We start from the raw sequence: 14,820 nt of genomic DNA, 5'->3' as shown, positions 1-14,820 counted from the left end.
CCTCAGCATCCTCTTTGCTCCCCGTGGGACCCTTCCCCTTGGGTGTGCAGTACAGCCCACCCCCCCTTCCCCCCCCCGTTCAGCTTTCAGTGCTCCCTGGAGTCCTCAGGGAAACCAGATTCCCTCCCCAGTTTACCTGCTGGTTGCATCAGGAATCCCCAGTTTTCCTCCAGTACACCCAGAGCTTTCCTTCCCTGCTGTGCTCCAGAGCCCACCCCAGCTCACCATCATTTGCTGTGTGTCCCCTTTGCCCCCCTTCTGGTGCAGCCAGAAGCCTTTCCCTCCTCCCAGGACTTGCCCAAACCAGAAAGGAACAGCTTTGCACCCCAGGAAGCGCCGGTGATAGCAAGAGACCCTGCAAGGAGGGGTGAAGGATGTCGGTATTGCTCTTGCCACGCTCCCCTCAATGATGGGATGATTAACAGCCTTTTCTGAGGTGAAAACAAACAGTTTGAGCCTACACTTGTTACACAAAAAATGAGTATTTTCATGCTTTTAGCTTTATTTCCCCATTTCTTTCCTTTCTGGCTACTGGAAAGCATAGAAGCTATTTTATTAGGGTCCTTCAGCAAAATTAAAGCTGCAGTTACCTGCAGTTAATAATTAACTTAATTAAAGCCCCCCCCACTTTACCCCTGAGCTGTCAGGAAGACACAGACACACACAGAGTTCTGCTCTGAAAAAATGAGGCAACCCGAATGTTACAGCAAACCGAGGGGGAACCGAATCGCTCCACGGTGAGTGTGTCAGCGCTTCGAGGAAAGGCAGATGGTGCAAGAGAGTTTCCCAGTCACCAGCCTTGGTGACATACTGGAAGGTGCCACACAGGGCACACAGAGACCCCTCCTGCCCACCCCCTGCCTCCTAAACCCTCCAGTAATCCGTGGGGGTGCAGACGGAGCCGCCTGGGGTTGGGGGGGATGCGCGAGCGCTCTGCAACGCACTGAGCAGTCGGTACCTGCTCACTCTACCCAGGCTCTCCAGCACCCCACCCATTGCTGGGTACGCCTGTTTCCAGTTCCTTACTGGTCATTGACTTTGTGGGAGCGCTGGGAGCCTGGGGAATGGAATGGAGGTAAATGTATTGTGACAGGGCAGGAGTGGGGGGGTGGGAAGCAAGTTACCACCTAGTGCCCCGTTAGTGACTTGGGCAGATATAATGAAATCAAGGAAAAACAAGCTCATCAGAGTCTGGTGACAAGGGCACCCACCAGGACTTTCCAAGTGATTAATTACTCTGCTGTTAATTCACACCGACCCATGGACCAGGTATGTCCCTTGACTTGCGGTTAATTAATCCCTCAAAGCATCTCTGAAGGGTTCAGGGCTGGGCACAGCAGCAGCGAGGCTGAAGGGGCTTGGGGGTGGAGGGAGTAGACCACCCTCTGCCCTCCAGCCCAAAGAGGCAAAATAGGGACCAAAGAAAAAGGGGGGTTTACATAAAACCAGTCACCAGGCTCTCCATGAAACCTGCTGCTCAAAAGCTGTTGGGATTCTCAGAACAGCCAAACCTCAAAAGCGTTTTACAGGCAGGGAAATCGAACCTGGTGCTGAAAAAACCTCTGAGGTTGGAAACTCCTGTCTGCCCCATCCTGCCATGGGGCAGAGCAAACCCCTCTCTGCAGAGCCCCCATCCCTATGCAGGGCAGAGCAAGCCCCTCTCTGCAGAGCGCCCATCCCTATGCAGGGCAGAGCAAGCCCCTCTCTACACACCCCCATCCTGCCATGGGGCAGAGCGAGCCCCTCTCTGCACACCCCATCCTGCCATGGGGCAGAGTGAGCCCCTCTCTGCAGAGCCCCCATCCTGCCATGGGGCAGAGCGAGCCCCTCTCTGCAGAGCACCCATCCCTATGCAGGGCAGAGTGAGCCCCTCTCTGCAGAGCGCCCAGCAGCGTGCCCCACAAAATACCAGCTGGGAATCCTTAACAAAGGAGATTGAGACAAAGCTTTTGGGTTTGAAAAACCCTGGGAAAGAGGAAAGTGCCCCCGTGAGAGGCAGCAAGAGGCAAACTGCTGCTGCTGAGCAGGGAAGATGTGAAATAAAGAGAGAATAAAGATTCCCAGAAGTCAGTTACCTTCTGAGAAACAGCCCCATCCAGCACCAGCAAAGGTTGCTTTTAAAAGCCCCGGTGAAAGGTAAGAAGTTTCACCCCCAACACTTGCCTTCAACCTCAGAAAAGGAAGAAAACCCCCAGCCCAGACACCTGTGGAACACCCCGAGCACCAGTAACCGGCTGAACAGGACACAAAGAGCATCAACCCCCTGCTGCTTCCTCACTGGTGGTGCAGACAAGCAATTCTTTCAGGGGAAAGCATCTGTCAAGCAGCATGGCACAGCAAGTCTCCTGGATAAGAGATGCACATCATCTTTTATTATTATTATTGTTCTTAATATTGTTATTCCTCTGGTATTCAGGTTTAATCGGGACTTCCAGTTTTCTTTCTGCACATCTGCAGCCATCACGTGTGTCTCTCTGGGTGCTGGAGGGCTGTAGTTCTCCTTTAAGGTGGCCACAGGTGGAGAGGGTTTGAAGGCAGTTAGGCAAGGAAAGGGCAATCTGCTGTGCTGATGGGCTGGGCCTGAAATCAGCCTTAAAGCTTTCCCTGGGGAGGGGGTTTTTCTTTGCTCAAACTGGCTGGTAAGTGAGGGGAGGATGGGGCTCTGGCTCTGGCTCTGGCTCTGGCTCTGGCTCTGGCTCTGGCTCTGGCTCTGGCTCTGGCTCTGGCTCTGGCTCTGGCTCTGGCTCTGGCTCTGGCTCTGGCTCTGGCTCTGGCTCTGGCTCTGGCTCTGGCTCTGGCTCTGGCTCTGGCTCTGGCTCTCTTGTGAGCAGTGATAATGAGCTGGGCTCTCCCATTCCTGGGAGGGTGGGAGGGTTTTTTCCCACTGTTCCCAGGGTGTTCTTGAGGAGGCAGCCAGAAGTTGACTCCTGCATCTCCAAACCAGGTGATTCTCACTAGGAAAAGGCACTGTTAGATCTCAGATATGCTCACTATTCCCAGTCTAAAGGTGAAGAACTCTTTCTACCTTGTCCTCTATGAAAACTGGGAAAGACTGGGTACTTTTGGGGGTGTTCAGACGTGTTGTCTGCCCAAGATGTTTGCTTGAGTTGGAGCTGCCCCAGCATGTCCTCAGGGAACTGGTGCTAGAGAAATCCTCCCCTCAGAAGGGGGGATGTGTTTGTTGCACAGACTTAATGAGGCTGTTGAGTGTTAATGAATACAAGTAAATATTTTTGTGGGTATAACCCTTCAGAAGACCTGTAGTAAGAGATGAGAATGTGCTGCACCCCAGGTGATGGGGATGAGGGGGTCCCTGGGTGCTGCTACTGCTGCCACCATTGATGATGATGATGAGCTGACTTCTTCATACTGAAATACCAACTGGTCATGGTGCAGCAGTAATTTTTTTTTAATTTCTTTTTTTCTTTAGCTTGAGTCTTTTGCTGGTTATGTGCTGAGGGAGATGAAGTGTGTGTGTGTCATAGCTGGAAGGGGGCTGAAAAAGGGAAGGAGCTCTTCACCAGTCTCTATGATACTGCAGTTCTCCTTTGTGGGGAAACTGTAATTCATGTGCTCATCTGCTGCTTCACCTCATCCTGCTGCTGCTCTGTAAGGGGTTCTGGTCATAGTGCTGGGGGGCAGTTCCCCACGCTACAGCCAGATAATGCTGCTTTTGGCAGCTCTGAGCCCCTTTTGCAGCCCTGGTGCTCTCATTTCCTGCCCTGGCATCACTCATGGCTCTAAAAGGGGCTTTGCATGATGGTGTGTAGGTGGGGTGGGAACTGGGACCAAAGTGAAGCTCCCCCAGTCACTGGGATGTGTGGGCATGTCAAAGGCATTTCTGCTGTGGGTGCTTAGGGGTGTTGGGCTGTATTGGTTACTGAGCATGTCTGTGCCTCTGGAAGCAAAAGAAGCCTCTAAGGAGAATGTCCCTGCACTTAAAGCTTTATTCTTAGAGACAGAGACAGAGCTGGGGAGGTGAGCAGGGTGTTTCTGTGTTGGCACTGCAAAGGGATGCTCCATCTCTCGGGCAGCTGCTGTAGGTGATGGCGTGAGGATGAGCCCATCTGCTGCTCCAGGTGATGTTCCGTCTCAGAAAGACTCTTCTAGGGGAGTGGCCAGCTGAGATCCACCCCTAAATCGCAGCGATTCTCCCCAAAGCTGGCTTGCAGAGATGCCATCCCACGCAGAGAGGAGCCACTCGAGCAGGGAGAAGTGCTCAGAAGCCTGTGAGGGCTTCTGTGGCGTGACTGCTACATCCACCAGCCCAACACCGGGTAACAGGCATGGAGAGCCCTGCCTGGGGTGTCACAGGGCTTCCCCAAAGCAAACCCCAATTCTGTGGTGAGGTTGTGGGGCCTTTGAGAAGGAAGGGGATGCTTCAGCTCCCGGAGGGAGGGAGGCACAGCCACCTGCAACATTCCTGCCCCTCCCTTCGTCCTTCAGAGCTCCTGGGCTGCAGCTGGAGCCCTTACAGACCCAGTGCTTGATGCTTCCACAGCTGAGATGCCCAAGAAAGCTCTGGGGCAAAATCCACCTTCACTAAAGGCAAATTCTGAAGTATCAGCAGGCTTCAGGAATGCTGCCCAAGCCCTGTCCTCTGGTGGGGTGTGTTTGGGGTGGGGGGGCAGTACTCACGTGGGGTATTTGCTGTACCAACCAAACACTTTGCTGCTTTTAGTATTTAAATAACCCAACCCAGCAGAACCACAGGTTTCAGAGATAAGGTGTATGGAAGGGACCAGGACCATGGAGCAAGGTGTGCTGTGAGAACAGGAGCAGGCTCTGATGCAGGGATGGCTGGGCAGTACCTCGCTGCTGCAGGAGCTGGGCTGGGCTGGCCGCTCCCAGCACCCCTCCGGGTGTTTCGATGCCAAGCACAGTCCCAGCTCAAACCTGGATCCAAGGAGACTACAAAGCACAGGGGGTCCTGTGCCCACACCTCTCCTGGGTTTATTCTCTTGAGAGAAAGTGCCTTGGCAAGGAGAGCAGCCTTGGGGAAAGAGGCAAACAGACATTTTCCCTTGTTCCCAAATCTTTATATGCTTTCTCTGCCCTTTGGAAACCGCTGCTCTTTCCCTGGCCATTGCTGTCCTCTGCAGCTCCTTCATCCCCCCCACATCCCGTTCACCTGCCTGCTTTGCATCTAACCTTCCATCCTTCCCACTGGAGACTCCTGATGGACCCTGGTCACCCCAGCCCCTACCTGAGCTGCCCCCCACCGATGTAATCTTTGCAGTCTGTGAATGCAGGTATCAGACTCTGGAGCTGAGGAGAGATTGAAGAGGCACCAGTGTGCAGCCAGGCTTCAGCAGGGCTACCTCCAGCAGTGAGAAGTCGGTGGCCCAGAGCTGCTGGTTGCTGACTTCCCCCTCCCTGAGACACATCCTCATGTGGATCTTGAGGTCAACACACAGAGCTTAGTTTCTCACCACTGAGCCTTCACTGAACCTCCAGGGCAAGTGAGACATGAGGTCTCTGCAGGGATGCTGCACCCTCTGCTCCATCCTGATGCTCCTCGGTGAGTCTGGGACAAGGAACGCAGAAAGGGGTGTGGGGGTGTAAGGCTGGGATGGGGTTAATGCTTGAGCTGGTATTGTAAGGGGAAGCAGCTGCCAGTGCCCCTGAAGTGCTCTGCTGAACAACAAAGGGTGGGGAATTGGAGGAATTGGGGGGGAGGGGGGGGGGGGAACATTGCAACAAGGTATGTATAGGCACTGTGAAGGGTCTGCCAAAGCTCCCCCCAGCCCGAGAGAGCTGGAGCCAGCACTGCTGTTCCCTGCACAACTCCATCACCCAGGAGAGCATCGGCAGCACCCAGACTGAGCCCAGGCTGTGCCCTTCCTGGAGGGGAAGAGAAATTCTCTCTCAAGCTGAGCCAGTGGAGTCCACAGCCCATGCAGCCCCCTGCAAGCCCCTTCGCTGCCAGAGCTTGCGTCCCACACAAACATCTCCCCCCCAACCCCCATCCTACCCCTCAAACCTGTGGGTGCAGCAGCTGCCCCTTGCTGAGAACCAGCTTCTGTGCGGGGGGTGGGGGGCTGCAGCTGGCAGGGGCTGGGGTGAGGGATACTGCAAAGGCCCCAGGCTCTGCTCCAGGAGGGGAAGGGAGCGGGTCCAGCCCCTGTTCCTGCGCTGTGGGGGGAAGCAGGTTGCTGATCTGCCCCCTTCCTCTGCAGGGAGTGGCCTGGGTGTCCTCGTTGTTGTCCCTCAGGATTTGGTCACTGGCACGGTGGGTCAGTCCGTGCTCCTGCCCTTCTCCTACAGACTCAGCAATGACACTCACCTACCAGTGGTGATTAGGTGGAGGTTCAGTAAATTCCCAGAACTACTCATCGCCTGCACAGTGCAGAGCTGCTCCCTGGGTGCTGGGGGGGCTCCCAGCCAATGCTCTCCAGGTTGCTTCACCCACCCCACGTACCGTGGCCGTACCAAGCTCTTCCCTGAGAACGGATCCTTGCTGCTGTGGGACCTGCAGCCCAGTGACAGCGGGGTTTACACTGTCATCTTTGGAACACCTGACATGACCTGGAACATCACCCTGACTGTGCACGAGCAGCATCTCACCCCGGAGCGTACGGATGAGGGTAAGTGTGAGTCAAACCCCATTCCCAAGACCAGTGACCTCCACAAGCAGATTCTGGAGGCTGCAGAGGAGCCCAGGGTGAAGGACCAGCCTTGCCACCCTGTGCTCCATTTCTGCCCCATAACTTATCTCAGCACCATCAAGAGAAGAACTGTGGGGAGGGTGGGGAGGGGTGGTGTGTTTGAGGCAGGAGGGGCTTCATCTTGCTGTACCTCATCTCATAAGTTGCAGCCTTCAATGGCCACAGCTGCCATCAGTGCGGGCACCAGGGCAGAATCGGGACCTTTGTCTTAAGGATGGAGCAGGTCAGGCTCCACCTGAAAAACCAGATGTTCCCCTGAACATCAGGGCTGAGGGGAAGCACCTTACAGCATGGGCATTCCTGGGTGGGCAGGGCAAGCATGGAGGTCTCTTCCTGGAGCAGAGGAGAGGGGTCAGAGGAGGAGGACTCTGCGAAAGTGGGCAGAGGGTCCAGCAGCTGCTGGACCAGGGAAGGCATGTGTGCTTCATGCTGAGCTGGGGAAAGGACCCAGCACTGCACACTCTGCCTGGGAGATGCTGGGGGCTCTCTGCTGCTCTGCAGGGGACAGGAGCAAGCTTGGGGGTCCCTAGGGCTGTGTTCTGTGGGCTCCTGAGGAAGGTAAGACCCCAGGAGATATGCAGCAGAAAGGAAGGTGGGGTGTGTTGGGTCCCGGGGCAGGAGCCATCCCCTCACCTGTGGGCAGCTGCTGAGGTCTGGCCAGTGGCCTCAGACACTGGACACACAGCCAGTGCTGCAGCAAAGGCTGCCCAGCAGCTCCCCATCTGCCCCCCACAGACACTGCCACTCACATCCCTTGTTACATCTTTGGAGGCTCCTACTGCTTCATCCTGCTGTTGCTGCAGCTGCTCTTCTGGCTCTGGTGGTGGCAGGGGATGCACACCCCTCCAGGTGAGACGCCTGGGGCTGTCTGATCCCATGGGATGGAGCTGGCAGGGGATGGGGCCAGCCGAGCTCCACATCCCTGAGGTGATTCCCCTTCGTGACGCTGCTCCCAGGAGCAGACCCGTCACAGGGATGAGTGGAGCTGGAGAGCTGCAGAGCACCCCTGGGACTGGGGATGCTGTCAGCCCTGGTCTCTTCTTTTCAGAGCTCCAGTTTTGGACAACTTCTGCTTTGTGCCCACAGCCCAAGTCCCAGGAGGCATCAGACACGGGGTCCTGCTCAGTGCCCGGGACAGAGAGTGGGATGTCAGCTGCAGCACGGGGCAGCTCCGCAGCCACAGTGATGCTGCTTCCTGAGGCCTCTGGATGCTGCTGCAGAGAAGAGGATGAACATGTGGGAGCAGCTGTGGTGGCACCCCAAGAACTGCTGCAGCTCTGGGCAGCACCCATGCAGCAGTGCTGGCGCAGGTTAAATGCACTGAACTCTTCCTGGGGCTGGCTTTCCTTGTGCCACCTGCCCCAGTTGGTCCCTTGCTAGTGGGGGAGCCCTGGGTGCTGCTGAGCATCTGACTGCAAAGCAAAAGGGATGGCTCCTTGCTTTGCACCAGCAAATGTGCCCACGGTGTGCCTGCTGATGGGGCAGAGGCCCAGGGTTTCCCCAGGATAAAATGGTTTCCCCAGGATAAAATGGTTTCCCCAGGATAAAATGGTTTCCCCAGGATAAAATGGTTTCCCCAGTAGAGTCTGGTCTCCCCTTACTCCTACACCACTAGCTCAGCTGTCCCCTACAGGAGGTGGCAGGCTCCAGGCCAGCCCCATGCAGCAACAGGCCCCCCAGCCCTCCCACAGGCATGGGGGTGCCTGGCCTCCTGCTCTCTGTCCCCACAGGGGTTTGGGTCTCAGGTGAGCTTTCCCCCACCAGCACCATCTGCCAGTGATGGTACAGAGTCCTGCGCTGCTGCACCTTGTGTCACTGTCCCTTCCTGCATCAGGTCTCCATCCCTGTGATAAAGCCCCTTCCCCCAGTGTGGTATTGTTCCCTCCAGCTCAGCACCCCTCAGCACCCCCTCCTCCAGTCAAACCCTCACCCCTTCCCCACCATCTTCATCCCCACAAAAGCTGAGGCTGTGCCTGCAGCATCACTTCAGCTGCTGACCAGGCTGGTTCCCTGCAGGTGAGCAGGGAGGTGCATGGGGACCCCTCAGGGCTCTGTGGCCTATGCTGGGGTCCTGCTGCGCCTGCCCAAGGGAGCAGAGATGACCCCACACACAGCGTTGTGCAGCTGTGGAGGTTTGTAGCCCCATCCCTGCTCAGCTCTGCTCCCCCAGCACCCACCCACATCCCACCGCTGCGGTCACAGAGCTGTTGTCATGTCTGAACAGCAGCAGCCCAGATACAGCTCAAACAGGCAGATGCAGCTCCACGGCTGCTCCGGATGCTTCTGGGATGGGGCAGTTGCCTGTGAGAGCATCCAGACCCCCTTGCCTTGCTCCTGTCCTGGCTAACAGGGCAGCAGCACCTCTTACTTTGGGGAGCAGAGCGCAGGAGCTGCAGAGAAGTGCAGCCCTGAGGAGCCAGCACAGGGGGATGGTGGTTCCTGGGCTCAGAGCTGTCCCCTCGCCCACACAGCTCCTCCTCCTTCCCACACTCATCTCCCTGTGGCCGCAGCAGCGGTTCCCTGACACCCACCCTGTCACGTCTGTGCTTCCCCGTGGCTCGGCGAGAAGCATTTCTCTCCAAGCAGCCCCAGAGTTTCCCCTCCTCTCCGCCTGCCCACTCAGGGAGGGCTTGGCCAGCGCTGCCGCCCTTCCCCGAGCCCGACTCGCCCCTCGGGCTGGGCACTTGCCAAGCCCTTTCTTTGGGTGAGGACCAGCAGCGAGCGGGGCACGGCAGGAGACACCCCCACCCCCCACCCTGGGCTGCGCAGGGTGGGTGTCAGGCCAGGACCCTCCCTCCCCCCTTTTTCTCCAGGACCCACCGCCAGCGGTGGCAGCAGCCCACAGGAAGACGCCGGGGCTCGACCGCTCGCAGATAAACCTGGGGCTGCTCGCGGGGCTGAGGAAGAGTCGCTGACTTCCTCCCCTGCCGAGGGGAGGGGAGGGCTCGGAGATGCTGGCTGGCGGCCTCGGCACAGAGCCCCGCTGCTCCCAGCCCGTGCCGGAGGCATGGTGACCGGCTGGCCGGGGCTCCCACTTCAGCCCCTCTGCTGCAGCTGGGGCTGGCACCCAGCACCCTCAGGAGATGCCCTCCAGCCGGTGCCGCTGGAGCCTCGGCTCCCTCCTGCTGCTCCTGGGTGAGTCTGGGCTGAGCGGGGGGGAGTTCCGGGGGATGGGGTGCACTGCCAGGAGCATCCCAGCAAAGGGGGTGCCACACAGGGGGATGTTGCTGCGGGTCCTTGGGTGGTGACAGCTCACTGGTGGCCCCCAGGACCCTCATCCCCACTCGGTGCTAGCAGGGACCAGCACTGGTGTCTGTCCCAGGCAGGGTCCCAGTGGCAGGACTTGCTGGAGGGGGCTGTGTCTCTGTGTCCCCCTTTGCTCTGGGGACACAAGGACTGGGAGCAGCTTCATGTGCTGATCTCCGAGCAGCAGAGCCGGTGTGCTCAGGCGCCAAGGATGAATAATGGTGAGGGTGGTGGAAGTTTGGAGCCCACCTCCCAGCCCTCTCTGGGGCTGCTGCCTTGGCTCACAGCAGGCACAGCCCCCTGCAAGCCCCACGGAGGCAGAGCCCTTCCCTGCCAGAGCTTATGCCCCACACAAACATCTCCCCCCTCCAAAACCTGTGGGTGCAGCAGCTGCCCCTTGCTGAGAATCGGCTTCTGCGTGGGGGGCTGCAGCTGCTGGGGGCTGGGATGAGGGGTGCTGCAAAGCCCCCGGGCTCTGCTCCAGGAGGGGAAGGGAGCGGGTCCAGCCCCTGCTCCTGCGCTGTGGGGGGAAAAAGGTTGCTGATCTGCCCTCCCCTTCTCTGCAGGGAGAAACCTGGGTGTCCTCGTTGATGTCCCTCAGGATTTGGTCAATGGCACCGTGGGTCAGTCCGTGCTCCTGCCCTTCTCCTACAGACTCAGCAATGACACTGACCGCCCACTGCCGATTAGGTGGAGATTTAATAAATTCCAAGAACCATTCATCTCCTGCACGGTGCAGAACTGCTCCCTGGGTGCTGGGGGAGCTCCCAGCCAATGCTCTGCAAATTGCTTCACCCAGCCCACGTACCATGGCCGTGCCAGGCTCTTCCCTGAGAACGGATCCTTGCTGCTGTGCAACCTGCAGCCCAGTGACAGTGGGGTTTACACTGTCATCTTTGGAACACCTGACATGACCTGGAACATCACCCTGACTGTGCACGAGCAGCATCTCACCCAGGAGCGTACGGAGGAGGGTAAGTGTGAGCTCAGCACAGATGAGTCCTGTGCTGCCCTGGCCACGCATGCAGAAAGGATCTGGCTCCCTCTATTTGTCCCCCTTCCTGAAGGGATGAGCTGCTGTGGGGAAGGCAGAATTTCCAGGGATGTGTCATAGGGTGCTGTAGGATGATTCAGAGGGTGCTGTTAGTCTTTCCTTCTTACGGCAGGAACCTCATCCTGTCCCGTACCACCAGCTCTAACAAAATCCAAGGCATTCCTGTACCCAAGGCTGTCTCTGCTTGAGAAAGGCTCTTCTGCCAGCTGTGGGTTTACCTATAGACGACAGAGGGAGGCTGAGAAACCCAAGCACTGTGTTTGGGGCTTGGACTGGAATAAATGCAGTATTCACTGGGGGGAACAGGGTGCTCAGGGATAGATCTGTGACCACAGAGGCTGAGAAAGATGTGTTGAATGATTGCTGCTATGGCTGGGCAAGAGGCGTGTGTCACAGGGCTGGCACTTTAGCCAGCAGCACCCACCTGAGCCCAGTGTGTTTATTCACACTGCCTCACAGTGTGACAAGGCACCCTGCACCCGTCTGTCTGTCTGTCTGTCTGTCTGTCTGTCTGTGTTCATCTCTTGCAGTTCCCCAGCCTGGTTTATCACTCTTCTGTGCCCCTTCCTCCCCCCAGGCAGTGCCATGAGATGTGCACGTTGCTTGGACTGTCCTAGGGACAGAAATATCTCCCAGAACATTTTCTGGGCTGACACAGAGCCGCTGGCTGTGGACAGGGAACGCTGTGCAGCCTCTTGCCCTTCCCCATGCTTCATGGGGAGGCTGGGAGAAGGTGCCCATCACTGGCTGAGCACCAGCATCTCCCAGGTCCGGTACCCCCAAGGGCTGCAATGTGGCGGCACCCCCACGGCAGGGTGTGGGCAGCCCCTAGGGTGTACATGGCACAGGCAGGTGTGCTGGCAGGAAAGGAAACTCTCCAATACTTGAGCTGTGGGTCTGAGCAGGCTTTTTGCAATGCAGCATTTCCTTTGAGCCGCGTGCCCCTTCGCGCTGCTCTCCAGCTCCTCGTGCTGCTCTCGGATCCTGCTGTGCTGTAAAACATGGTGAAAATGCTGCAGTTGCTTGTGTGGAGAACACCCAACCTGTTTTCTTTCCAACAGCAGACAACAATGTGATAAAATACATTTATTACTGTGCACCTGGAGTTTGCCTTCTAATCGTCCTCCCGCTACTGCTCTGCTGCTACAAACAGCACTGGGGTGAGTGGATCTGCCCCGGCTCTGCACCCTCCTGTTGGCATCCTCCAGCTCACCCAGGGAGGGTTTCTTGGGTGTCAGAGGTAGCGGGGTTAGAGCTGCCCGGGTTCTGCTCTTCACAGCGGAATGAACCCTCCTGTAAGAGCATCTCTCACATCTGCCACCTCCTCACAGGCATTTCAAGTGCATAACGAGGCACAGGGGTGTTGCAGGGGTTTTCTGGGCAATCCAACCCCTCTTGGGTTGACCAGAATCGGGACCCTCAGACATATCTGGTCTGTAAAAGAGCCACAGCTTCAGGGACTCCTAAATGCATCCTCTAAGTGTGACTCTTCTGCTGTAACCGTAAAACTTGGGCTGGGGAGCACACCCTGGGGGGGTTCTACTTGAAAATAACCTAAGAAGGCACACACCTCCTCAGCTCCCACCAGTCCCATCTTCGAAACCTTTGCCCCTGAGGATGTCCCTCTGCCAGGAAACAAACTAATTTCTTCCCAAGGGGGAGGTTCTGCTTGTACTTAGAGGAAGTAGTTGGGGAAATCTCCATCCTAAAGGCAAAATCCACACCGACCCCCAGCCAAAGAGCCCATAGAGTCATCCTGGTTGTCTAGCACTGGGAGGGAGGATGGTGCAGGTAATAAAACTCTCTTTTCCTTAGGTGCAGCTCAGCAGAAGAAGAGAACCATTAAAGAACAGCAGGTATGGGGGGAAATCTGGACGCTCTCTGGCACAGGCTGGGTTACTGCTAACCCCTGGCTTGAGCGAGGTGCCCTGAGCTGCAGGAATGGGGTGCTGGAATTAAAATTAGGAAGTTAATTCATTTTTGTAAGAGAGGGCTGCAAACTGCTTCCCCTCCACCTCCCTCCCAGAGCCCAAACCAACCACAGTGGCTGAGAGACCTTGCGACAGCGCTGGCCACCGGCAGCGAGGGAGGTGCCCGACGGGTAAATGCAGAGAAACATGTAGATCATCACCCCTCCCTGCGTCCCAGCCTCATGAATTCCTGTTAGAGCTGCTCTCTGGGGTTCAATGTGGGTGATCTGGGACTCATCCCACACAGAGTTTTACCTGTGAGAAATAAATAAGACTGAGAAGAAGAGGCAAAGAAGCACAAGGAGATGAGGGAGTGAGGTGGCTCAGGGCATTTCTCTGCCCATCATGTAGTGCTGGGGGTGGCCACTGCATGGGGTTGGCAGGTGTCCCTGAAGTGTGAGAGTACCCTGAAGAATGCCATACAGATCCCACCCACCTGCAGCAGCTTCCAAAGAGGGAAAAGGGGGATTTGTAATTATTGGTTTCCCCATGAAAACATTCAAGCTCAGGGGTCAGTTCCCCACCCTGAGCTCTCAGGTCTGGAAACCACGACCAAACCTTGTCAGAGGTCCCCACCTTCAGTGTCCATTGAGCTCTCCCAGCTGCTCTCCAGGTTGTACCTGTCTTGTCTTAGAGGTCCTTAGGCAAAGGAGATGCAAACCCTATGGGATGAGCCAGTTTTGCATCCGTGGGGTGGCAGAGCAGGGACCAGTGTTCCCCAAACACTACTGTGGGTAAAACCCCCCGGGACTTACGTAGCTGCTGCCTCTACCAGCTCCTCATTTCATGCAGTCAGTAGCTCTGATCCCTCCTGATTCCTCATTTTCAGTGCTTTCTTTGTCCCTCTCTAGGGCCCTAGCGAGGAGCTGCCCATGGAAGGCCGTGCAGCAGGGACACCAGCAACCATTTATGCCACAATCGGGCAACCACCGCCGAGACCAGTGCCGGAGACCATGTACGCATCCGTAGCTTCCCCGCACCTACCGCGGCAGGACACCGGGATCTACTGCATCCTGGACTGACTGTGGGAGCTGCCTCGAGCAGGAGCTTTGCAGAAGACAGCTGTGCCTCAAAGCAAGGAGGATGTTTTGGTCACTGGTGCTGCACCCTCGGTGCTCCCCCTCCAGCAGCGCCGCACGCGGAACCTGCGCGTGACAGGGTTTGGAACAGCAGAGTCTAGAAACCCAGAGCTGTGCCTCCAACTGCAGTCTCTCTCAGATTCAAAGGATGAGCTGGTTTTAGCTTCTCCTTGGGCTGGCTTTGTCTTCTCCTTGAGACTGACAGTACCAAGATGACCAGCGTAAGAGGAAGATCCCAAAGGCCGAGGTAAATCGTGTGTCAGCTGTGGGAAGCTTCCTCCCTTGCCTGCAGGGATAACAGAGAGCATCAAGTGGATTCTAACCGGTGTCCCAGGTTCACTTCCAATAGTTTTGTCATATTAAAAGAATATATAAAGATCCTTTGACCTGAGAAGTTGTCCTTGTGTTTATCAGTATGCCCAGTGGTTGTTGAGCTGACTCCTCCTGTGATGACGTTTGCTTGGTCTCAGGATCCCAGGGCAGCAGGACCGTCTGTTGTTCTGAGATGTCCTGCTGAAGCCCAAGGAGATGGGGCTTTCTGTGTCATGGATTTCCTGGCACGTGATGCCACTTCCTCAAAAGGGTATGTACACATGGCTGGAGGAAAGCTGAGGGGTGTCATTCTAACTTAAAATTAAAAGGCCACGTTTCCCCCAGCAGCACCCCCATTTTCAGGCATCTTTCAAATGCAGACAGGACGTAATTCGTGGTTGTTTCCCCCTGGGTTTCACGGAGAGCCAGGTAGTACCTACCAACACATGGGGCACCATCACTAATATAATGCTAGGAAAGGATGAGAGCCC

The 14,820-nt window shown here is 56.7% G+C and overlaps 1 protein-coding gene across 1 annotated transcript; it reads left to right on the top strand.

Annotated features, from left to right (window-relative positions):
* Positions 1-5,469: 5,469 nt before the first annotated feature.
* LOC311195917 (uncharacterized protein) lies at positions 5,470-14,399 on the top strand (the record flags this gene model as incomplete). Its single annotated transcript, XM_084269364.1, has 7 exons — positions 5,470-5,521; positions 6,399-6,587; positions 9,723-9,803; positions 10,481-10,888; positions 12,030-12,128; positions 12,790-12,824; positions 13,790-14,399. The coding sequence occupies 7 exons, from the start codon at positions 5,470-5,472 to the stop codon at positions 13,958-13,960; spliced, it is 1,035 nt and encodes a 344-aa protein (XP_084125490.1). The 3' UTR covers positions 13,961-14,399.
* Between the last annotated feature and the right edge of the window lie 421 nt (positions 14,400-14,820).

This window comes from Gallinula chloropus (assembly GCF_964237585.1).
Source record: "Gallinula chloropus genome assembly, chromosome: 11".
In the NCBI taxonomy this organism is placed as follows: Eukaryota; Metazoa; Chordata; class Aves; order Gruiformes; family Rallidae; genus Gallinula; species Gallinula chloropus.
Note: the sequence above shows the minus strand (reverse complement) of the source record. Positions and strands in the feature narration are given on the sequence as shown.